General features: G+C 51.3%; 10 protein-coding genes across 10 annotated transcripts; 2 read left to right on the top strand and 8 right to left on the bottom strand.

Moving 5' to 3' along the window:
• Positions 1-1096: 1096 nt before the first annotated feature.
• Positions 1097-1361, bottom strand: NEUTE1DRAFT_116578 (uncharacterized protein; the record flags this gene model as incomplete). Its single annotated transcript, XM_009851526.1, has 1 exon — positions 1097-1361. One exon carries the CDS (start codon positions 1302-1304, stop codon positions 1137-1139), a length of 168 nt encoding a protein of 55 aa, XP_009849828.1.
• Positions 1362-1870: 509 nt separating this feature from the next.
• NEUTE1DRAFT_99775 (uncharacterized protein) lies at positions 1871-2623 on the bottom strand (the record flags this gene model as incomplete). The annotated part of the gene is made up of 2 exons (XM_009851525.1): positions 1871-2177; positions 2244-2623. 2 exons carry the CDS (start codon positions 2621-2623, stop codon positions 1871-1873), a joined length of 687 nt encoding a protein of 228 aa, XP_009849827.1.
• A 409-nt stretch (positions 2624-3032) lies between these two features.
• On the top strand, positions 3033-6633 carry NEUTE1DRAFT_145583 (uncharacterized protein; the record flags this gene model as incomplete). Its single annotated transcript, XM_009851524.1, has 4 exons — positions 3033-3249; positions 4581-5180; positions 5241-5532; positions 5592-6633. The coding sequence occupies 4 exons, from the start codon at positions 3033-3035 to the stop codon at positions 6460-6462; spliced, it is 1980 nt and encodes a 659-aa protein (XP_009849826.1).
• A 1814-nt stretch (positions 6634-8447) lies between these two features.
• On the top strand, positions 8448-9332 carry NEUTE1DRAFT_136660 (uncharacterized protein; the record flags this gene model as incomplete). Its single annotated transcript, XM_009851523.1, has 1 exon — positions 8448-9332. One exon carries the CDS (start codon positions 8448-8450, stop codon positions 9330-9332), a length of 885 nt encoding a protein of 294 aa, XP_009849825.1.
• Positions 9333-10231: 899 nt separating this feature from the next.
• NEUTE1DRAFT_79876 (uncharacterized protein) lies at positions 10232-12465 on the bottom strand (the record flags this gene model as incomplete). Its single annotated transcript, XM_009851522.1, has 5 exons — positions 10232-11051; positions 11149-11492; positions 11581-11855; positions 12212-12289; positions 12363-12465. The coding sequence occupies 5 exons, from the start codon at positions 12463-12465 to the stop codon at positions 10232-10234; spliced, it is 1620 nt and encodes a 539-aa protein (XP_009849824.1).
• A 1174-nt stretch (positions 12466-13639) lies between these two features.
• Positions 13640-15311, bottom strand: NEUTE1DRAFT_121378 (uncharacterized protein; the record flags this gene model as incomplete). The annotated part of the gene is made up of 4 exons (XM_009851521.1): positions 13640-14015; positions 14080-14944; positions 15010-15222; positions 15258-15311. The coding sequence occupies 4 exons, from the start codon at positions 15309-15311 to the stop codon at positions 13762-13764; spliced, it is 1386 nt and encodes a 461-aa protein (XP_009849823.1).
• Positions 15312-15429: 118 nt separating this feature from the next.
• NEUTE1DRAFT_116577 (uncharacterized protein) lies at positions 15430-15714 on the bottom strand (the record flags this gene model as incomplete). Its single annotated transcript, XM_009851520.1, has 1 exon — positions 15430-15714. A coding segment is annotated over one exon (219 nt), but the record flags the coding sequence as incomplete, so codon positions are not given.
• Positions 15715-16291: 577 nt separating this feature from the next.
• NEUTE1DRAFT_145580 (uncharacterized protein) lies at positions 16292-17983 on the bottom strand (the record flags this gene model as incomplete). Its single annotated transcript, XM_009851519.1, has 2 exons — positions 16292-17775; positions 17839-17983. The coding sequence occupies 2 exons, from the start codon at positions 17981-17983 to the stop codon at positions 16409-16411; spliced, it is 1512 nt and encodes a 503-aa protein (XP_009849821.1).
• A 1324-nt stretch (positions 17984-19307) lies between these two features.
• NEUTE1DRAFT_61189 (uncharacterized protein) lies at positions 19308-19979 on the bottom strand (the record flags this gene model as incomplete). The annotated part of the gene is made up of 1 exon (XM_009851518.1): positions 19308-19979. One exon carries the CDS (start codon positions 19977-19979, stop codon positions 19497-19499), a length of 483 nt encoding a protein of 160 aa, XP_009849820.1.
• Positions 19980-22483: 2504 nt separating this feature from the next.
• NEUTE1DRAFT_128944 (uncharacterized protein) lies at positions 22484-23271 on the bottom strand (the record flags this gene model as incomplete). Its single annotated transcript, XM_009851517.1, has 3 exons — positions 22484-22684; positions 22777-23034; positions 23119-23271. The coding sequence occupies 3 exons, from the start codon at positions 23167-23169 to the stop codon at positions 22484-22486; spliced, it is 510 nt and encodes a 169-aa protein (XP_009849819.1).
• Positions 23272-23645: the final 374 nt, after the last annotated feature.

Raw genomic sequence — 23645 nt, 5'->3', positions numbered from 1 at the left:
CGTTCTTTTCACAACACGGTGGTAGTTACGAAACCTGACAGTAAGTGCGACAAGGACGCATGGAATAAACACGATGAAAGATATAACAAAAAAGAACAGATCAGGAAAAGAGCAAAAGAGGGGAAAAAAATCAGCCCAACGTGGGACTCGAACCCACAGCCTCAAGATTAGAAGTCTTGCGCGCTACCGATTGCGCCAGCCGGGCGCTGATGTGTTAGTGCGGTTTTGAATTTTTCAAACTATAGCTGTGGGACTAATTTTGCTTCGCTGTAGCTTAAGGACGGCAAATTCCTTTGTACATGATCCGTTTTCACGACTTTGCTCTTATGCGCAACAGAACAATCATATGTCAGTAATAGTTACAGAATGCCGTAAGGCCTACATCGCTAGCCTGATTGTCAAGTTGTTTCTGGGAGATTGTGTCGCTCACACTCCCACCTACAGTCGGAGTTGGTGTACTGAGATTTGACACCAAATTGTGCAGCCTCGACACTCGCGAATGATCGACGAAGAAGATTGAATTTGAAAAGTGGGTTCCATTGTGCCAATCGTTCATCGTTAACTTTACATTCTAGTGTCGTTATTGAGTCCAAGTCCCAGAAACCGACGAGAAGTTGAGTTACGTCTGTATCACTGAAAACTCCAGTACACAGCCAGTATGCCATGTCACTCAGTGATGCCGCTTGACTTATGTCAACATAAGGACTATTTGTGGGCAAAAAGAAGCTAATAGAACCACCCCTACTTTATCGCCACCCTTAGTTCACCTCCCACGAATAAGAAATGACTTATTTCTGCGGTCGTCAGCGGCCTCGGCACTTTTGAATAGGAGCTGACTGTGCATGAAAACTAGCTTCGAGTCTGGCTGAAAACTTGAGACATTCTCTGGTGGGTGGGTGGGTGCTTCGGAAGCCTGTGTTCGTAGTCAGGGTTCCCTATGTGAGACTTGAGCTGAGATTGTATCCGGGAAGCCTGGCTGTGTTGATGGGAATCAGATGCATGCAGTGTCCAAAGGTGACAGGTCCCAGATGCGAGACGACATAAATGTTACATTGCCAGTGCATAGTGTCTATTTTTCTCCCATCAGCTACATAACAAGATCGCAGCGGAAGTCGATGTACTCTGATTACAAACATTTATCTTGGTCCCGTCTGATCTACGAGAGAGGCCAGCCTGTTCGCATTTTCTGTGCATTCGATGTTCAGCCACGATAGGTACCTTAGGTAGCCCGTGTATCTTGTTTTCGCCGCGAACAGTATTCCAACATAAGTGCTTCTCTCTTTCTTGCGTGTGCTGTGTACCATTTAGTCGGGCGGGGAGTGGTTGGGTGGAACTGAAAAAATAGGGGACCAAGGGCCAAGAACCATTCCCACGATGCATGTCACCTATGATGTGTTTAAATTGCAGGTCCAAAATCCAGTACGTGGTGCTCAGAAACCAGACGTGGGCGATTCTTGACTTCGGGACGTCTACCCCCCTGTACTGCTTGGTGTGCAGGGGAGAGACAGCTCGGTAGTAAGAGCCGAGGCTCTGGGGTCCCGCATTACGTGTACGCAGTAGATCGCCTCGCTTCGTTCGCTTCCAGGTTGTTTTCTTCGATGACGACTACCGATCGGGAATCGACACTTTCGTTACATCCGCCAGATCCGGATATCGGGTTTGAAGAAGAACGTCATCTTTGAGTACTTGTGTGTTACATTGCTTCGTTTCTGGTTTCCTTCGACGCAATCAGCAAAGCGAATTAGCCATGACATCGAAGCAGCAGTCAAGTGACAAGCAGACATTGCCGAGACGGAGCAGACGAGAGCTACGGTGTATGCAACTTACACAACGAGTGTGACCTTTTCGAGCCCCTTGGTGGCAACCGATCTTACTTGGGAGTGGGACTGGAGCTGAAGCTCGAAATACTAACGGCCTGTGACGGGACTGAAAGGATCGGAAATATTTCTTTTGCCTTGGGCACAGCCTCTGGGGGTGGCGATGACGCCGAGCCGCTGTCAGGAACCTCAAGCCAGACACCGGTGCCGGTACCTTGTCCGTGATCTATTGCGTTTCTTCTGATAGCGTGGTTGTTGTCATGGCTGCGGGACGGACTGCGCCGACCGTGGTAGGCGGCTCCTTGAGGAGCCGCAGTAGCGAAATTAAGGCCGGGCACGGAGGAGCCAATGGACGGCCAGCTGGTTCAAGCCGAGTTGAATACTCCAGTTTTAGGAGAGACCGAAGGCTCTGAATGTGCCAGGGACACGAGATGGTGGCTTCTGATGGATGTGGGATCCCAGCTTGCCCCGGAGTCCCGGTTGAAACGTTTCCAATCGTCTGGGTGGTCATTCGCTGTGATGTGGGCTGGAGCTTGGTGAGCTCGTTCTGGCTTCTTGAGAACTGCCGGAATGGCCGATTGCTGAGGTTTGAGAGCCACGGGAGTTTGATGCTGTTTCTCCAGTTGATCCTCCTCGGTCTCAGCGGACTTGATCCAGCCACGCTTTTCCAGGGAACCCCAGCATCGTTTCAATGTCTGCTGGTTCAGGCGACGATTGATATAGAAGACAAAGAATCCAAGGCCGATGACCCCGGCGATGACGAGAATGCTGGTTTTACCATGTTCCTCAAGCTCTGGTGAACCCATTTTTGGCAATCGTTGAATTGACTGGATCTGAGTGGATGGTTTCCGCACGTCGAGTCCTTTTTCATTTATTTATCAACCCTTTTTCTAGTGTCCTTGGTTAGAAACATTTTTTCAAGCAGACTGAGCAGCAAGCATGCTCAATGAACTCATGACCTTGCTAACAGACATTACTTGACCGTAGATACGAGCTGCGGTCGTGACAGGAATTAGATATCGGACATGAAGCACTCGCACTTGGCTGCGTCTGCCTCCAGTGGCGTTTTGCCGCTGTTGCTGCCATGTTTTGTGTCGGCAGGATGAAGAAGTCCGTGCCTCAGCCAGTAGATAGAACACTGATCCTCGAGGTCCAGGTCCGGATACTTTTGGCTCCGAGATAGAGCTGAGATTTCGGCCTTGTCACCCGCAAGCCATGATTATGGAAGAAGCGGAGGAGAAGAGGACGACGAGCAGCACCTGGCGGCCTTCAAGGTTCTCAGAGTGGTGGTCTGTGCACACGACGCCAAGGCCACCACCACCACCATCATCACCATCACCATCACCATCACCGCGCGGCAACTGTGCCCTTCAATCTTACGGAAAGAGGCTTGAGAGAGGATGGAGGATGCAGACCCGCGAACGCGGTGCGAGTGAGCGGCATTGGAGGCATTGACTGCAGTCTTGAGAAATTGCTCTCTTACCGCCATCCCGGTTTGCTCGTCGTCAGCGTTTGTCCACAACTGTTTCAAGTCGGACCAGGGCACGATGAACATCATTCCATGCGCATGAACATACCTCTATGCATTTCAATCGAGTACATTCTACATACGCGCGTCATGTAGCCAACAACAACCACAGATTGGCCCTGGGCCTGGGCGCAGTGTCAAGTACCCAGCAGTCAGCACACACACGAGTGGGTGCGGGGAAGCTATTCCCTTTTCGGCTCCTGCCGATCACTGGCTGCGAGAGACGGGAAGGATGGAACCTGGGGTTCCGTGTTTGGCTGGGGGAGTGCGGAGCCGAGACCAAACATCACCACTTCGAGAACAACTGATGATCACCAACTTGAATCGGACGGTCCAAGTGAGGTAGTTATCACCAAAAAAGTCTGCTGATCCGGCTGCCTTTTGCTAATGCTTTTTCCAGTACTCTAGAGTCGAACAGGGGCCAACCTGAGGGACAGCAGTCAACAGTCACGGGCAACCGACATCCCCGCACATCCCGTTTGGGCCAAATCAAGCATGGCCAGACTCCAAAAGGACTTGAAGCTGCCAATTCAACGGCTTTTCGGAAACACGCAGCGCCCAGCACATAGCACTAGTCAGGCGAGAATAGTGGTGGCTCTATTGTCGCCCTAATGGCACCCGATCGGTCCTGGCCTCCGCTTTCCATGGATGCGGTCCGCTGGTGTGGAAACTGGAAAGGGTCGAGCTAGAATCAGACTGCCATCCGTTTTGGTGCGGCTCGGGGCGTCGTTCTCCGAAAACCCCATCCGCATCAAGCATGGCAGAGGCTATCGCGGACCCTCCAATCAACAGCACTCGCCCCTGTCTGCTATACCCAACCTTAATCGGCTCATTTCAGGTGCGGTTCTGGGGACCTGGGGAAGTTAGCGCCGCCAAAACCAAGGCCAAGACGACGCCGTTGCAACGTCGACAAAGTGTCTGTCCGCATGTCTCGTGGTCCAGAGACCAACCCATCATCCGCATCCACCGGCTTCGGCCTCGCGCTTGCCCCCTTCCGCAAGCCAAGATGATTATGCCGCCGGCCCCGTTTCCCTTAACGTGAGACTACGCACGCTATGGACCTTCGCAAAGCCTGGCGCGCGCGCTGAGATCCTCCACCCGCCTGGAGGCTAGCTCGGGAGATGGGAGCAACACTTCCGCTTGAGGATTGTGGTTGTGACGGGCCGTGATCCGAACTCACAATGTCCTTGGTCGCCTTCCCCTCTGATCTACTGACCTTGTCGAAATCCGGCCAGGTAATCCTCCCGCAAAGCCGACCGCACCTCGGAGCCTGGCACGCCTTCACGAAACTGGCGTGGCAAACGAACCATGGGGCGCTCTACGAGACATCAACATCTATATAATCTGGGGATTCGGCACCTCTTCAAACTCCTTCAGTTCGATCTCGCAATCATCATCCTCAAGCACGCCGTTCAGCCTCATCCTCACCATGCTCGCCAAGTTCGCTGCCCTCGCGGCCCTTGTGGCCTCCGCCAACGCCCAGGCTGTTTGCTCTCTCACTGCCGAGACCCATCCCTCCCTCAACTGGTCCAAGTGCACTTCCTCTGGATGCACCAACGTCGCCGGATCCATCACTGTTGATGCCAACTGGCGCTGGACTCACATTACTTCCGGTAGCACCAACTGCTACAGCGGCAACGAGTGGGATACCTCCCTCTGCAGCACCAACACCGATTGCGCGACCAAGTGCTGCGTTGATGGTGCTGAGTACTCTTCTACCTATGGTATTCAGACCAGCGGCAACTCGCTCAGCCTTCAATTCGTCACCAAGGGCTCGTACTCGACCAACATTGGTTCCCGTACTTACCTTATGAACGGTGCCGATGCCTACCAGGGTTCGTGCTCATCTCTCCCCATCCCTTGAAAACCTAAAGGCTAACAGACACTGCGCCTAGGCTTCGAGCTCCTCGGTAACGAGTTCACCTTTGATGTCGATGTGTCCGGCACCGGCTGCGGTCTTAACGGCGCCCTCTACTTCGTCTCCATGGATCTTGATGGTGGCAAGGCCAAGTACACCAACAACAAGGCTGGTGCCAAGTACGGCACCGGTTACTGCGACGCTCAGTGCCCCCGTGATCTCAAGTACATCAACGGTGTCGCCAACGTTGAGGGCTGGACCCCCTCCACCAACGATGCTAACGCTGGTATTGGTAACCACGGTACTTGCTGCTCTGAGATGGATATCTGGTTCGTTTGCCCATTCCTCTTTCACCATCAGCATCGCAGGTGACTAACACCCACCCAAGGGAAGCGAACAAAGTCTCTACAGCGTTCACCCCGCACCCCTGCACCACCATCGAACAGCACATGTGCGAGGGTGACTCCTGCGGTGGTACCTACTCCGACGACCGCTATGGCGGTACTTGCGATGCCGATGGTTGCGACTTCAACAGCTACCGCATGGGCAACACCACCTTCTACGGTGAGGGCAAAACTGTCGATACCAGCTCCAAGTTCACCGTTGTCACCCAGTTCATCAAGGACTCCGCTGGCGATCTTGCTGAGATCAAGCGCTTCTACGTCCAGAACGGCAAAGTCATTGAGAACTCTCAGTCCAACATTGATGGAGTTTCTGGCAACTCCATCACCCAATCTTTCTGCAATGCTCAGAAGACTGCATTCGGCGATATCGATGACTTCAACAAGAAGGGTGGCCTGAAGCAGATGGGCAAGGCCCTTGCCAAGCCCATGGTCCTCGTCATGTCCATCTGGGACGACCATGCCGCCAACATGCTCTGGCTCGACTCCACCTACCCCGTCGAGGGTGGCAGCCCCGGTGCTTACCGTGGCGAGTGCCCTACCACCTCGGGTGTCCCCGCTGACGTCGAGGCCAATGCTCCCAACTCCAAGGTCATCTTCTCCAACATCAAGTTCGGCCCCATCGGCTCAACCTTTAGCGGCGGTTCTTCCGGCACCACTCCTTCCAACCCTTCAAGCTCTGTCAAGCCCGTCACCTCCACTGCTAAGCCTTCTTCCACCTCTACTGCCTCCAACCCCAGCGGTACTGGTGCTGCTCACTGGGCTCAGTGCGGTGGTATCGGCTTCTCTGGCCCCACCACTTGCCAGAGCCCTTACACTTGCCAAAAGATCAACGACTATTACTCCCAGTGCGTGTAAATCACTAGCCTGCATGGGTAACCTTTTGATCGGCCAGTCATCATCGGCAGCATGGTGAACCTCGACTGCGAGCAAAAAAAAGATCGGGATAACCAGGGCGTCAAAAGGATTAACCTTTGAGAAATGATAATGGGCAGACACAAAACAGAGGGTTCCACAGTACCTCAACTTCCAAGTACATATTACGTGTATTGCATTCTTCTACTATCTTGTACATAGCTCCGCCTCAATGACCTTTGGATCGTTGACATTATATATATCATCACTTGTGCATAAACTTGTTGCCTCACGTCTTGTGACCTTCGCAATCGATGTCTTCCTAATCCCTCTCTCAGTAGTTGGTGTTGTTATTTTTGACGTCTACTTCCGCCTCCCGAGGGGCATGAGAGATGCAAAAACTGATGAGCATCAATCTCTCTCTCAGGTGACATCCTAAAAGCGTATGGTATCTTCGTGAAATGACAACGATAGAACACAAGTTACAAACCCAAAATTAATTGAATATTCACATTCTATCACAATAGAGATCCCGGCCGGCAATAAACCCACCGTATGAGTGGTGTAAGACCATTGGTTATAATTTGCAGGCCACACCCAGGCATCTCCCAATACCCTAGATGGGTCCCCACAGCTCCACAACACCAGCAAAAATTTTGTTTCTACTTTCATCAACCCGACTTTCGGATCCTCTGAACAACCTAGGAAGGAAATCCATACTTGTAAAATCGGGTATGGTGTAGCGGTAACATCGTTGACTCTCACTTTCCCACAGAAAGTGTCTGCCTTCTCAACAGCCCCGGGTTCGACTCCCGGTATCCGAGTGATAACGATCAACTCATCAAGTACTTCCTCTTTTTTAGCATCTTTTTTTTCTGCCGTTTTGTTCACCTGGTGTTTTCTCTCGAGTTCTTTTTCTTACTCTTCTTTCTTACCCCTTTGCTCCTTTTCGAGTTTCGCGAGTTAGTTCGCAAAAATTACTCAGAGAAACAGCATCCAGCCCCAGATAACTAGTGTCATGCGGGGGACCAGAAGGAACCAACATCGGTGACGACCAGCGAATCCCAAGTGTGATAAGTTTTTTCCTTTTTTTCACCTTAGTAAAGGGTTACTCGCACCCCCAAACGTTCGTTTCTACTACGCTCAAAAAATTTTTTTTATTTTTTTTTTTTTTATTTTTTTATTTTTTGAGAAGTTGATTATTCCATAAGTTTTATAGGGAATATATATCAATATTCTAAAGCTTGAACGTAATTCACTTCCTCTATCAATTCACCAAAGCGTCACCCTCCATCTCACCCACTACCGCATCTAGCTGAGCTCCAAAAAAGAGCAAAGCGATACCACCAAGAACGCCAACCGTTGCCAAGCCTGTTAACCCTCCATCCTCCTATTATAGCTTGAGACAGCTGTAAGCGGGCGTGTATTACTAACCGGGCGTTCGTGGCACAAAGTACTCGGTTCTTTTCTCCTCCGTCTCTGCGACTGTTACGACCGTGTGGCTTGGTACTGAACAAATCAGAGGGCGAGAAAAACGCCACTTGTAGCCCGGTGGAGTTCATCGGGAGAACTCCAGACTCTTGTGTCGTAGAGGTGTTGAGAGTTGGGCGATGGCTTCAACTTTAACTCGATCCAAGCCCTGTTTTTGGCGTACGTACCTGAACCGCTTTGGGAATGGAGGGCTGAGGATCTAGTGGTGGTAGCTTCAATAGGGAGGAGAGGTGGTAACAGTGTTGCTCCGCTCCGAGAAGGTAGAACAGGTGGTTGAAGTCAGTCTGGGTTTTTGATATAAACCCACGGTCAACTCGAAGGAAAGTTGAAGAAGACACTTCTTTTCTTCATCGCAGCAGCTTCGTCTCATCATCCTTTATTGCCCCCACAACACACCCCGAACACAATATCTCAACGCACACACTTCAAGTCAAATCCAACATCTATCTCCAACCCTCAGTTCCCTCCAACAACACTCCCGTCGTCTCTCAACCACAATGTCCACCTCCACCTCCACTCAAACCAACAAATCAATCCTCTTTATCTCCGCCACAGGCGGTATCGCCCTCGCAACCCTTCGCAGGTGTCTCGCCTCTTCCAACCCTTCCAACCAGCCAAACCAGACACTAAACCATCCATCCCTCACCATAACCGTCCTCGCCCGTTCTCCCTCCCGCCTCCAATCCCTCCTCACACCAACCGAGCTCTCCTCCCCTTCGCTACGCATCATCCAAGGCAACGCCCACTCCTCTTCCGACCTTGTTCCGCTTCTCACCCATCTCTCCGACCCAACGACGCTGGTCGATATCGTGATCACTTCCATCGGCGGCAAACCTGATCTGAAGAAGCTAGGCATCGACGATCCGCACGTCTGCGAAACTGGTGCTCGTGCGCTGCTTTCCGCGCTGGACCAAGTCCGCCGGGCTTCCCTCCATGTCCCCAACCCAGCTTCGGTTTGTGGAAACAGCTCTTCAAGCAGGGAAGTGGAAGCAAAGAGAAAACATAAACCCTACATAATCACCCTCAGCGCCGCCGGCGCCTCTACCGTCCACAGGGATTACCCCCTCCCTCTCTACCCGCTCTATGCGCTCCTTCTCAGAAACCCCCTCAAGGACAAGAGGGCCATGGAGAACGTTTTTGTAGAGAGTGACGAAAAGAGATGGACGGTGGTTAGGCCTAGTATGTTGACTGAGGGGCCAGAAATTGGACTGGAAAAAGTCAGGATTGGAGTGGAAGATTTGCAAAGAAAAAAGTTGGAGGGTGGAAAGGTGGTTGGGTATACGATTTCTAGAGAGGATACTGGGGTTTGGATCTTTGAGAGGCTGGTGGTTGGTCATGATGGGGAGAAGTATCTGGGGAAGGCGTTGACAGTTACTTACTAAGACTTTGGAGTTGGAAGTGGAAGTGGAAATAATGGGTTGGATTGGAAGTAATGGGTTGGTTGACTGTAGACCGTGGAGGGTTATGGGATTTGAGTCGGATCTGGTGGGTCGATTATTTGGTTTGTGTTTCTTTTTTTTTTTTTTTTTTTTTTTTTTTGTATATGCCGTTCCGTTGGCCTGTATCTTCTCTCGAGTTCCCCTGATTCATCTTTTGTTCCCCTGCTCGTTTTTCTAGTTTCGCCAGTTTGCTCGTTAAAAAGTTCCAAGGGAAAGAGTACTCAGCCCTATATACCTTGTATCATACGGGGGGCCAGAAGGAACTCACAAGAGAAACAAGAAAAAAATCGAAAAGGGAAAAAAATTAAACAACATGCAACACCTGGGATTCGCCGGTCGTCACCGACCCAACTACTACCAGGCTAATTCTCCTTTTCTTCTCTCGTCCTAATATTAGTAGCCGCTATAGCCGTAGTGAATTTCCTTCCATTGAGACCATTATAAAGAAGGAAAGGCTTTGTCAATATGTAAAACGAACATGGTCACCCTAGCCAAGTATGCTCCTTCTTTTCTCTTGTTTGAATAGAAAAATTGTCACTTGCAAAGTCGACAGCCGCACCTTGTATCATGCGGGTATGCCCGCTGAGAACTAAAGCTGTTGCGGGTCACTCCTGGTAATTTGCTCAACTTGCCTTAAGGGTATAACCGTGAACGCAAAAACCTCTGAATATACTCCGCGCCAACATGGATCCAAGTCCTTCAAACCTACCAAATTCATCAGCATATCGAGCCGTGACCATCTATCATAATAACTAACATGCAACGGTATTGATATATCTGGCTTCAAAAATTACTCAATGCAACAAACTCCCTTCCTTTAGCTGATGAGCAGCAGCGCCCATCTACAAGCCCTCTACAACAGCAAAAGAAAAACGACCCCCTTCGCCGTTCACAACACCATATTGTATCTTTGGTTCTCCTCCTCCTCCTCCTCCTCCTGCGGAGCCCTTCCCTTTGTTGCGGAAGTGATCAGCCAGTTCACCAGCTGAAGCGGTACTGTCGCAATCTACAAAGAGACCATCCATTCCACCTGCTTCGTTCTCCTGTTGCATAGTAGTAACGCCGCCGCCGCCGCCGCCATTGTAACCCAGGTCACTTTTCGAGTCCGATAACAGTGTTAGCGATGACTTTCCGTAGGGCCCCTTTTCGGGAGGAGAACTGAACGCATAAGCGAGTTCCAGTGGACTCATGGAGAAACTCCTGCCTAGCCTCCACCACCCCCAAAGCAGTACCATGGTAGCCACCGGTCCGGCGAGGCTGACGGCTACTGCGAGGAGCAGTTCCGGGATATTGGCGGCGTACTGGACTTGTGTGAGGTGACTTGTATACGGAATCCCCTTTTGTTCTTCACGTGGGAGCGGGACGCCCAGGGAGTCATGCCCAGGGTTATTGGCTGCGTGGACAGACATGCGGAATGCCAGTTCGCGGTAGCTGTTAATTATGTCATCCATGGGGTCTAGATAGAATTGATGGCATGGAGACCGAGCCGCGGACCAGTTTCCTGTGTATAAGTTGGCTGTAAGTCCGTCGGCCTTTGTTGCCCAGCCCACTGCGCCTGACCACCACACCTCGGCGATTGAGTTGAAGAGGGTTGATCCAACGACCTGGAGAGGCAGGATAGTTATACCCGAACCTACACTCGATACGGGCCATGTTAAATTTCTTGAAGACGGGTACCGCGTTTCGTTAGCTATTCCAACCACACAAAAGAATAACGGTGAGTTTCACAAGGAATGGAGTGCATGATTGACTGACGTACATATGCTCCAAAACGTGATCATCTTTCCAGCTGTCTGTCTGGAAGGATGCTTGTCCTCCCGTAATAGAGATGTTGTACGCCACTACGGAGGGTACAAGGATGCAAGTTTGGCCTACTAGCTTGCCGGAACATGCCTGTGGATAGGCTTCATCACCACCGTCCGAGTGCGCTTTGCGTTTTGTGGAAATGTTGAGCGCGGTAAAGGATCGATGTTCAAACCAGATATCGATCGCGGACTCGAAGATGCGTGATACGTTTCCGATCGTCGCCAGGTCAACCGTAAGGTTATAGTTTGTTGGTGAAGAAGTCAGCTCTTCACAGTGATCAACATCGAACCCGAAGGCCTAATCCGCCATGAGCAGAAGTCAGCCTTCAATATTACCAACACACGGCATGTTATTAACAAGAATTGGGCATAGATATAGATATCACCTTGACAGTCAACGTGCAATTCTCACACGAGGCCCCTTTGATGTGAATGGGGGCTTTAGCTTGGAAATCCCGGGTTACTTGTGCAAATTCTGAAGTGAACATGACGTTTCTGGTGTCCCGCCCGTCTACCGTACCTCCCCAAGTATCGCTGATATTATGCTTTACTTGAAGATCGACAGTACCGTTACGAGACAAATCCACGATCTGGACAAAGGAGGCTCTTTGCATCAGAGGACCGCGCAGGAAGCTCGTAATAGTCACAATGATGGTCACTACTTGAATGGTTAGCTATGCACGAAAAGACAGCATTCGCTATTCACCCCAAGTCCAAGCTTGTTGGTGGTGATTGGGAAGACCAAGACCTCACCTATACTTGCTCGGATGGCTTTTTTGCGACAAAGTGATCTGAAAGCTCCTATGACGCTCGAAGAGCTTGCCCAGTTATAGTGCAGGTTGCTGACCTAGCTACTGTGTCAGCAAGGTATGGGTTTGATGGAAAAAAAAAAAGAAAGAAGATACTCAACTGGCATTGGCTGCACAGCCTGTGTCCAGAAGAAAACCACGGCTGCTTGAGCGAAAGCAAGGCCCGTCAAGGCGTTTGCAAGAGTTGAGGTGTAGGCCAAGAGCACACCTGGTTGCTTGTGTCCAGACCAGACCGCCTCTGGCTGACCACTGCTCGCAAGAACGACTCCAATGGCGAGTCCTGTACCTACACGTACAAGGAAAGGTTGTGAGTGGCGGGTGCTGGATTCAGATGGGCCTAGGTTGAATTGTGTACTTACAGCATATACTCAAGATCAACGGGATGACTCCAAGCCATGGAAAACGTCGGTGAACGCCTGGGTTCCAGGTCATGCCAACTTGGTCAACAATGAGTGGCTCCATGCTTGAAGGAAGGTATGCTGTTTGTAATCTCAAAGATTAGTAGAATAAGCGGGTTCGTGATGAGAGTGTAAAAAGAGAGATAATCGCGAGACTTGCAAAGCGATGGTGATATACCGTGTAAAGGAGGTACTTGGGGGGCTTCTGGGGCGCCAAGCTTTCTTTACCCCTTTAGTCTACAGTTCACCCCTGAAAAATTCGTTAGCGTGGTACTTGTAAGCAGTTTTCGACAAGGGGGGCGGATGGGGATCTGTAGATGCCCTGTAATTTATCAACTATAGAAGGTAATAAGTGTCGATTCTAGGTGGTTCGAGTGATTTGGGCAACCAGGCTGGTGAAGTAAAGCGTGTATGTGTGTGAACTAGAGGTATCTGAAGGGAATTGTCTGTCGACTCTTTCTCAAGAACTCGTAGATACCTAACTATGTCCAAGCTTGCAACCCCCTTATTGAATGATGTGGTGCTTGTAATACGCCAACAAACTTTCCAGCATTGATCTACATTCCGTCAATGTAAAAGGGAAAGCTTGGCGCCCAGAAGCTCCCAAGTATACTTTTGCGCATATTCCCATCAAGACTTTGAGTAGGCCGTGCTGAAACATGCCTTCATCTGTACAACACCTAAAATGCCTTACCTTTTGCGTGGTCGGATGTTGACGTGACCTATCCGTCTGGGGAGAAAGGCCTCAGTGTTCAAAGGTACACTACCTAGGTATGGGATCAGCCACAGCGGGTCTTACAGCATGCTTCCGTCCTTCCCTGCAAAGCATGAGGGTATCTTGACTTGCCTTATATATGCCTTGAATGTAGCGCTATGTGTGTATCATCAATTTGGACAACGGAAAAACCGAGGATCGACGAGACATGCGTGTGCGATGAAAAACCGATGTGAGGCGATGGTGGAGCAACAGAGACTGGAGAAGATGGACAAGTGAAATTGACCATCAGACGCAATCTGGGCCAGGTGGGCCAAACAATGGAACCCAGCCAATCGTTCGTGCCCAGCCGCTAAGCTCTGTTTCCCTTCACTACTTTCTGTAGGATCGACGTACTTACCTAGATTACCCTAACTAATATTCATATCCCGGCAGAGGTGTAGCCGAGTCATCCAAACCCCTGTCAAAACCTCCTCCCATAGACAAGCCACCGCTGTGTCTGTGATATCGTTATTTGTAGTGATAAATGGTATATGTGCTTCGGGTATTTGCCCTACGTAGATTTGATGAATTGACGTGTACGTAGTCCGAGATAGTAGCCAAAACATGATTAACTCGGCCAACAGCCCAGACGAACCCTAACGATCATTGCTGGTTCTCGCCATCACTTGTAACGTTCCCACCATTGGATGCACTGGCAGACTGAACGTCACGTTGAACGTCTTCGCCGCCTTCACCAACTGCACCGGCTTCCTCGAGTGTCTGTTCCGTTGTCATCTCACTCTTCTTCGGCGCTAAGTCCTCTCTCCGGCAAGTCCAACCCCCTGACCAGCCAACCCACCCTTTTTCTCTTGGTCCTCTGACAAGGCAGATAATCAACGCAAACCCGCCAAAGGCAACTATTTCCTGTTAGCATCTCTCTCTCTCTATCCAAGCACACGTTTCCAGAAAGTTGACACTTACTCCCACAAGCACCACTGTACACCCACCCACCCTGAGCATAAAGCCTATTCCCCACCGCCGTCCCCGTCAACTGCCCAGCAAAGCTGACCACCATATACGCCGTATTGACCCGGTTTCTCGCCAACGGCTGAATGCCATAAATCGAACTTCTCATCGCGATCTGCGTAAACTGTCCGCCCAAATCAATCATAATAGCCTGCACCACGGGACCTGCGACGTTAAAGCTGCCGACCGACGTGCCCACCACCACACCCACCGTTTCGACCACCAGGCCCATGATCGCAGACACCAGCGGCACCAACCGATCGATTATGAGCCGCGAGTAAATCGGCGCACACACAATCACCACCACACCAATCAACCCGAACAACCCAATCACCATTGACGAGTACTCGTACGGCGGACTGCTCAGCAGGAAACTCAGCGTCGTCCAGTAACTCGTGAAAATCCCGCTGTGCAGGAAGGCCACCAGCGCGGCTTGCAGCAACAACGGCTCAGTGGCCAGTAGTCGCGCAATCTGCCACGGCATTTTGAAATAGTTGAACTTTGTGTCTGGGTTTTTGGAGGGGTAATCAGGCATCCAGATGTAGAGCAGCCCGAAGACGAGCCATTGCACGCCTAAGCCAAACCAGTAGATGTTGCGCCAGGATGTAAAGCTGGCTAACACGCCGGCCAAGGTTCGGGCGAGAAGGACGCCGAGCGAGAGGCCGGAGACAATGACGGCTAGCGAAGAGGCGCGGCGGGCGGGGGGCGCAAGATCGCCGACTAGGGGGAGCATGAGTTGCGGGGTAACGGTGGTGGCGCCGCAGAGGAAGGAGATGGCGGCGAAGGAGGGAAAGGAGGTTGTTAGGCAGAGGGGGATCCACTGATTGAACCCAGACGATGTTAGTGAGAGTTGGATCAAGGACGGGGAAGATAGGGGAGGTGTACCAGGGTAGCGGTAAAGGCAATCAACCCAAGTATGAATGGTCGTCGGGGAAAGATGTCACCAAGCGGACAGATGAACAGCAAACCGCTGCAATAGCCGGCTTGCATCAGCGTGGCTACCGACGAGGCCTTTTCAAAGGTGACATCGAAAGTCTCTGCCATCTTGTTTAGGACGGCTTGGTTGTAGTACAGGTTGGATACGGTGAAGCATGATGCCTGGGTGGGAGGAGGTGTTAGTGACGATCCGAAACGTTCGACTGGCTGACATGGAGAACACCACTCACAAACCCGAACAGGATGTTCATCCATATTGTAAACTTGGGAGGATGGTCGGGGTCATACCTAGCCGCTTTGGGTTTCCAGTGCCAGAGTGTAGAGAGCCGGCTTTTCCATGGAAATCTATCAAGCGTTGATGTACTCTCATCAACGCCGTCTACCTGGGCGAATTGAGGCAGTGATATCCCTGACGACTGACCATCTCCATGCGTATCCAACACCGGGGGCTTTTCGCCTTCCTGTTCCTTTAGGCGGGGATCGTTATCGTTGGTGTTGGCTGTCAAAGACCCTTCTCTGCTTGAAAGACGATGAATCGGAATATGTGTTGAGGTAGCTTCCAGCTGCTGACCATTTTGATGCCGAGACATTGAAATCACCGAGTGATTCTCGACTTACTGCCAATGGTTCGGGTAGTTTCAGGAGGTTGAATCGAGAGGGACGACTGGGAGGAGGAGGGAGAAAAGGAAAAGGAAACCCGCCCAACTCCAGATACCTACTCCAGGTCCTTTCGTTAACGTGCCAACTCCGTGAGGGGAGCAACGTTGTCACTGCAGAACTGGTGAAGCACAGCATCACGTCTTCCGAGATCAAGAGTAAAGTGGAAAGAAAGAGATGACTGACGTTGTTGGCGGGTTGGGGAGATCCGTGGGGGGGTTTAGGGGGTTGGGGTTGTCAAGGGCACTGCAGCTTGCAGGGGGTTGCTGTGCGGGGGAAGGGGCCCGAGGGGAGTGCCCGTGGCCGAACGCGGCAGTTGTTGCTCTAACTGTTGTTTTAGGCAGTGATGTTCCGGGAATTTTGCGTCTTTACTTTTTCAAACTGTCCATCTTCATTGACTAAATTTCTGAGATCCTGTTCAAATCCACAATATAGACTGGGGCTTGGGGAAAACCTGCCCACTGCACTGCTGCTGCAGTAAATGCAACAGAGACTTGCAGAAATACCAAGGAAATCCAGGAAACCTACCTCTAACTTGTCACGCTCGCAGTAAGGCAGCCGAGTACATATGTACATAGATAGGTATGCTTGAGGTTACTGCGACCCAAATTCTGCAAAGTCTACCTAACCGGATAAACGCGATACCGAACAAACAGGACTTGACAGACAGCCGACCAACCAACCAACCAACTCACTGCACAACAAACTTTTGATCATGCTTCTTAAACAGCACCGACCGATCCAAAATCGCACCCGTCTCGCTGTTGATAAAGTCCACCTGCATCCGCTGCTCATCCAAGAAATTCACCGTCGCATAGCTGAACGCGTCATCATACGCGAACAGATTCGTCGACACATTCTTTCCAACCTTGGTCAGCCCTTCCACATTTCCCGCGCCGCCCGCCACGATATACATGGGCGCCTTGGGATTCTCCATGCCCGCCGGGTCCGCGGTATCATTCACCACCGGCGCAAACCTCTGGCTGTTATGCACATGCCCAAACACGCCCAAGTCAACTCCATACTTGTAAAACAGCGGTTCAAACGCCTTTTTGCACGGCTGGCAATCGTCGCCCGAGCCCGTGGTGTACCACGGCCTGTGACCCGCTACCACAACCCAGGGCGTAACGGACCTGTCGACCGAGGCAAGGTCAGCCTCCAAAAAGTCCAGCTGCTGGCGGAGGTACGAGCCAAAGGGACCCCCGTTGAGATTCGCCGATCCCCCCGGTTGGTCGGGCGCGTCTTCAAAGTCGGTTTCCGTGTCGATCATGACGATGTGCGCCATGCCGTACTCGAACGAGTACCAGAAGGGCGGGTTGGCGAGGATGCGAGCCTTGTTGGCGTTGACCTTTGCTGCGGAGTCGGGCGACGTAGAGCTGAAAGCGGTCGGCAGGACGAGACCGAAGCGGTTGATGAAGTCGGTGAAATTCTTTTGACCCGACGGGCACAAGCCGCTGGTTCTGGGTACCTCTTGGCACGCAGCTTCGTGGTTACCGGGGCTGGCCATGTAGGGTTTCCGCGCGGCGATGGGCGCCAGCTGGTCAAAGAAGGTTTCGGTGATGGCTTGATAGCCGTCCTTGCCGTCGAGCCAGTTGTGCGCTTTGAGGATCCAGTCGTCGGCGTAGCCAATGTCACCCGGGTGCACGATGAAGTCGTACTTGTCGATGTTGTCGCGCAGCCGGCCGATGGTGGTGTGGTTGAGCGACGGATCGATGGAGGGGATCAGGTCTCGCTTGCTCTGATCCTGCTCAATCGTGAATCCGTCTTTGCCATAGACACCAAGGTCGATGACGATGCTGATGTTGAAAGGCGTCTTGTCGCCCGGTAGGCGCGGGCTGGTAAAGGTCTCGACCGTGGAGTTGGTAGAGACGATCTTGTAGTAGTACGTGGTGGCGGGTGTGAGGTTGTTAATGGTGACCACGTTGGCCCATGTGCGCGATGTCGGGTAGGTGATGGACGACGTAGAGCAGGATTGGGAGCCCAGGGAGGATGGCGATGTGCCGTATTGGACGCACGGCTGGCTGAGCTGCTTGTAGGTGTTCCAGGCAATGCGGACGGCTGTTGAACCTTGATGTCAGCTCCTTCGGGTCTTGCCTTATGATGGGAAAAAAGGTCACTCACACGTCGGGCTGTTGATGGCGATGCGGTGCTGGACGGGTGTGGTCAGGTCGGCGGGAATCGGAGGATATGTCGCTCCCGCCGCCACACCCAAAGCCAACAAGGGAAGTCCCTTGACCAAGGTAAGAAGGGTGAGGGTGTCCATCATGATGATCGTGATGCCGACGCCGTGTCCGTTGGCAATGAAACTACCCACGTCCAGGAAGAAACACAGAGAGCCGGACCAGAACGATCAAGACGAAGGGGGCTCTCCAGTTTATCATTGCCTGCATCTGTCCCGTCCCCTCGCTTCTACTGGATATGAAGCGCGTTTCGTACCTGGCAATAGTAGCATCACACTATCATCCACCCACTCTTGAGCGTGAGCTCCCCGAAACAGCTTCAGGGGTCAAGGCCAAGGGCCAGGGGTCAATGGCAGCGTCGCAGTCGTAGCAGCGAACGACTCTCGAACCACTTACCCCATGGTACCACATCCCGTCACATCGGTTAATTCGATCTTGAAAGGGTGGTTGGCGAACCTATGGTGGTGTAGTGTACCTTATAGCCAAACACCTCCGCACGTGGTTGGCCATTCGACAAGAGTTGTGCCGATTCAAGGCAAATCCGTGTAAGATGATTGGCGGAATAGTTAGCGCTAAACGGTTTGGCAGGGGACTGATCAGATCAGTAGCGATCTTGGAGTGTAAGGTACCTTAAGAGCTTGACTATCACCACCGCACAAAAACTGGAAGCGAAGGGAACAACAGGGGCTTGTGCAGCTTCGGGATAGGTATCATTGCTCTTTTCTTTTCTACGAGAATGGTTCGGTATTTCGTACTACCCGGATGCGAGTCAACTTTTGTCGATGCAAAAAACCAAGATCGGTGAACCTCGGTAATTTTGGAGGGAGCTGCAGTTCATGATCATCACCTTACACATCCCCCGCTGAAGTCCACCACGGCTTTACGGTCCCTGTTCAATGTTCCATTCGGAACCTTTAGTAGTTGTGATAGCGTGATGGTATGTTGCCAGGGTTTAGCAATTTCGTATAGACCGTTGAACGTCTCGCACTTGCTTGTTTGTCAACGTGCTTGGAAGGGCTTGGGTTTCTGGATTACATAGCAACATTTTCAACCGGCACGGGCATCCGATTGGGATATACGAATCCATAACTATAAAGTGAATTCGGACCTTCCTTTTGCGGAATCGGATTGCCTATGGCCGATTTATGAAAGGGAAACCCTTGTGGAGCGTTGGGTGTGCTTTGAATGCCATATCTGTCGATTTACATGCGCGGGATGTCAAGGTTCACGATGTTACTGACCTTACCCACGTGCTGGAAATTCATTGTGTCTGCCGGTTCGTCTGCTGCGTACCATCCACGGATGCTGTACTGTAGACTCAAGCCTCTCTGTCCTTTCTCTTCTTTCTCTCTCTTTGTCTCGGTTTTTTTTTTTTTTTTTTTTTTTTTTTTTTTTTTTTTTTTTTTTCCTCCTCTTGTTTAGGCGATACTCGCATCTGGACCATTGTCAAGCCCCGCGCCTGCTTTCTACCAAAACAAAATCAAAGCAAGAAAGCTAGTCAGGAAGTAACAAAAGAAACCAACAAAATGTTTTTTGCAAAAAACCAAAAGACAATTTTGACCCGATATACACTTTTCTCCATCCAGCCTACTTCACTACTTACCTCACGTGAGGACCCAAATCACCACCCAAAACACATCCCAAAACCTCCAAAAACCTCCTCACTCCTTCTTTTCCAATACCCATCCCCCTCGCCCACTCCTTACTACCCTCAAACTCCAAAACCAACATCCCACTCTTTCTGTCTGGCGTAGCATATACCTCTGGTCTCTCTCTAGCCGGCGTCTCCCTCTCATGGAACCCTACTCCCCCCTTCTCGAATAACCCAACCCCATCCCCTTTCTCCTCATGACTACTACTGCCGGTTTCATTTTCCTGCTGATAAGCAGTCCTCCACCCAAAATCCCTTTCCTTCTCCCCTTCTACCCCTTCCCAGTCCCAGTCTGTAGCGCCTGTGATAATCTCCCTCATTCCCACCGCTTCGTATTTCGAGTCCTCAATGAATTGCTCCGGCAGCCGCTTAGCGACGCTACTCAAGGTGTCGTGACCCGAGACAAAGACGCAGACGGGGAGTTCCGTCATGGTCGGTCCGACCACGTTCTGTAGTGCCGCGGGAAGCGCAGATCGGCCGGCCACGAGGCGGCCAAAGAGGAGTTTACGTGCGCCGAAGAACCGGGAAAGCGCAAAGGCGAAGGAGGCGTAGAATTGGGTTGCTGGTGAGATTTCATCATCTCCATCATTTGGCGAGATAGAAGAAGGGAGGGAAATGGTGTGGCGAAGAGAAAGACGATTGTTGATGGACCGGGTGATGCCCTTTCTCCGGCGGCACAAATTAGAAGGGTAGCTCCAGCCTTGGAGGCGGTTGGACCAGTAGGTTAGGCTTTCCTGCTTGCGCGACTCGCGGAAGGCGATGTAGTCTGCGAAGGAAGGGGTGGCTGATGGGATTGGGATAACTGACTTCGGCTCGACGTTGAGGTAGAAAGATGAGAGGGCATGGAAGATTTGCGACCAGCTGAAGCCGTCGTAGGCGTGGGAGATGGGGAAGATGAGCTTGTGAGAGTCGGATGACATGTGTTTGATGGCGATGAAGCGGATGAAGAATTGACCGAGCCTACGAGGTCCGGCGAGATCTTCGGCACAGACCCCGTTCAAAAACTGCGGGAGGTCCTTTGGGTCGCCGGCGTCGATGGTGTCGTACGCTGGTGTGTGTTCGCGCAGAATAACTTGCCAGAACTTCCCGTCATCCTTCGTCGCTGCTGGGATGAAGACACTGCGGAGAATGTCGAAGTGATTGGCTAGATCTTTGCATGCCTGCTCGAGCCTTACAAAGTCCACATCGGCGGGGAGATCAAGGATCCAGTGGTGATATCCTCCGGGAGGATCTTGCAGGTTTTCTGATATGGAAAGCGCTTGGAAGTCTGTGGCGGGGATCACGTCCTGGATGTGGTCGGCCGTGAGCCCATCATCCAAGAATGGAACCACTTGGGTTTTCAGGAGGTCTGCCGACTCATCATTCTCTGTGCCTTGCGACTGCATAGCAGCCAGCTCCGATAACGTGTACCTGCTACCTATCCACCTTAGAACGCGTCGGTCGGTCTGGTTGGTCGTGGTCATCGGCACCTTGTCGACGTGGATATATTTATGTTCTGGGCGCCATGTACTGCGAGACATGATCTCTCGGTCTTTTTTCCAGACCCCCAGTCACGCGTGCGAGTCTAGTTCGATTGTGAGCATCGTTATCCGAGCTTACGTCATTCTCTTCTGCCTTGATAACGCTAAAATAACACCGTAAGAATCGGACCGGCGCTATTAGCAGGCGTGATGATTTCCGCCGCAATAGCTTCAACCTGGCTCAGATCCCGCAGTGAGCTGCGAACATGATACTTCACCTCGCTTAGCTCGATTCGTTGGCCACGGAGCTTAATCAACCCATTTTGGCGGCCGATGAAATCCAGCGACCCATCAGAGTTATAGGACAGCGTCTGGGCGCACTCAACAGGGCCGTTAGATGCCAATGAAGGCACTCGCCTGCGTCCGACGCGCGCCGTCCTTCCTCATGGTAGCTTCACTGCTTATTGCCAACGTCCGGGGTCTTGGTATCGTAGATGGATACAGCGAGCGGGCCACAGAGGGCGTGAAGTAGGTGTAGTCGCAGTCCATACGGTTGAAGGCGCCGGTGATATCATTCTCGTATTGTGTCTCGGAGGGAATGCAGAGGCAGGCGCCGAAAATCGAGCTCCGAGGGTGGTTCGACCATGGGTCGTCGAACCTGAAGTAGAAGACGTGGATTTATGTTTCCAAAACACCCTCCGACTTGGTACAAGTGTCAAGCGGGAAAGCCGACCATCATGGTGTCAATTCTCGACATTTGCCAGTTGAGGACTTTATCGACTTAACTGAATCCGCATTCAGTGATAATAGATCATGGTTCCCACAAGTGAACCACCATCACAATGGTGGGCGCCATGTTGCGCGGATGAAAGAAAGTGGAGGTTGGCCGACACCCGAACATGATGGATGTTATCTTGTTTCGGATTCGGCGACCGGCAGGCAATATGGGAGTCCCATGCTTCTCGAATCACGTGGTATCCCCAATCGCAACCATCATGGTCCACTCGGGAATATCGAGATAACAGGAACATCCACAATGAGGAAAGACACGTGAATGAATTCAGCGCCCTATAGTCAGTTGTGAACTGTAACCAACCTAGACCATGAAGCAATTGCGGGTGATATAAGACCGGTGACTCTTTCTCTCTTCAAGTTGCCGTATTCGTGGTACCGGCTAATTGTGGGTCTCAAAATCACATCTCCTTACCATTCAACGAAGGCAACAGGGACGTGTGACGCTCCTTGAACACCAGTATTCGTGTCTTTGTACAAGAACACCTCATGTTTTCACCACGATGCTCTCTCCCAGGGCAAACAATTTCTCACTTTAATTCCTCTCAATGAACTCTACTCCCAGCATTATCCTCTTTGATTTCCCTTCGGATGACAATTTGAGCACCATCGCCACCCTCGGCACACACGCACCTTTGCAGCTGCCATCACATTATTTTCCTTTCTCTGCGACCGCATCTTCTTCACACCGGCGCAGCAGAACAGTCTTCGTGGGCCACCCAAACACTCCAGTCTTCACCATCAACCAAAGCCTTCCCCTTAATCCCGGCACCCATGAAGTTATCATCATCGAAGTTCTGCCAACAGGGCTTTTGTTGGAAGATCTCCATGACAGCACGCGCAATCACTTGGTAGGATTCAAGTGCTTTGCGCTTGGTCTTGTCCTGTTCAGATCGTCGTTGATTAGCACAAGAAAGAAAAAAACAAAAAACAAAAAAAAAACAAAAAAAAAAAGGAAAACAAGGCCACAACTCACTTCATTACACCAATGGATTCCAGTGTCGTGAGAGCAGCTAATCCGGCCGCAACTCCCAGGATTGTTCCCCGGCATCCCGCCCCGACTCATGAGGTAATGAAATCCCTCCAGAACACCGTTGCCATGGCCATAGTCGTGATCGGAAATCGAGCAATTGACGCTGAATGTCAATTGCTTGGGGTGGATCAATCCATCAGAGGTAGTGTTGGCGTCCCTTGGTAGCATATAAGGTCTGACAGTGCGGCCAAGGACGGCAAGCTGTGCGGAGGAGATGTGTCATTAGACCCGTGATCAAAGGCTAAAGAGATCAATGGAGACAATGAGGCACGGAGAAAGACGAACTGGGAGAAAGGCAAAACAAGCCAGTCGAAGGATGGCGCTAGGCGAAGGCATGGCTGTGAGAGTTGAAGAGCTTGATATTGTGTTGGGGAGGTGAGTTGTCGGTTCAAAACTGGGTTGGTCGCGCTGACTCGAATGTACAGGGAAAACTTTGAGATTCACTGGCGATTATAGGTCTTTTAACTGCCACCACGAACCATATTATCAAAAGGAAAAGTGACTCGGCTTGGTGTCGATGATGAATCATTACATGCATCTCCCAACGGAAGCCAACGGAAGATTTTCATCAATCTGATAACACCTTTACGAGTGGCACTGGGCTGGTAATATCACGGAGCTTCCGAACCTGTTTCACCATACACTGAAACACGGAAGCCAACAAGCAAACGAAAGTGTCTACTTGTACTCAATTTCATGTGAACATGGGCAAACAAGTCTTCTTCACCAACAGTTACCTCTGCACAAACACCTTAGCTATGCGAACATAATTGAAAATCATCTGGGAGGACAGATGGGTACGCAGTGGGAAC

This window comes from Neurospora tetrasperma, assembly GCF_000213175.1.
Source record: "Neurospora tetrasperma FGSC 2508 unplaced genomic scaffold NEUTE1scaffold_2, whole genome shotgun sequence".
NCBI classification, from domain to species: Eukaryota; Fungi; Ascomycota; class Sordariomycetes; order Sordariales; family Sordariaceae; genus Neurospora; species Neurospora tetrasperma.
This window is presented reverse-complemented; position numbering and strand designations above follow the sequence as displayed.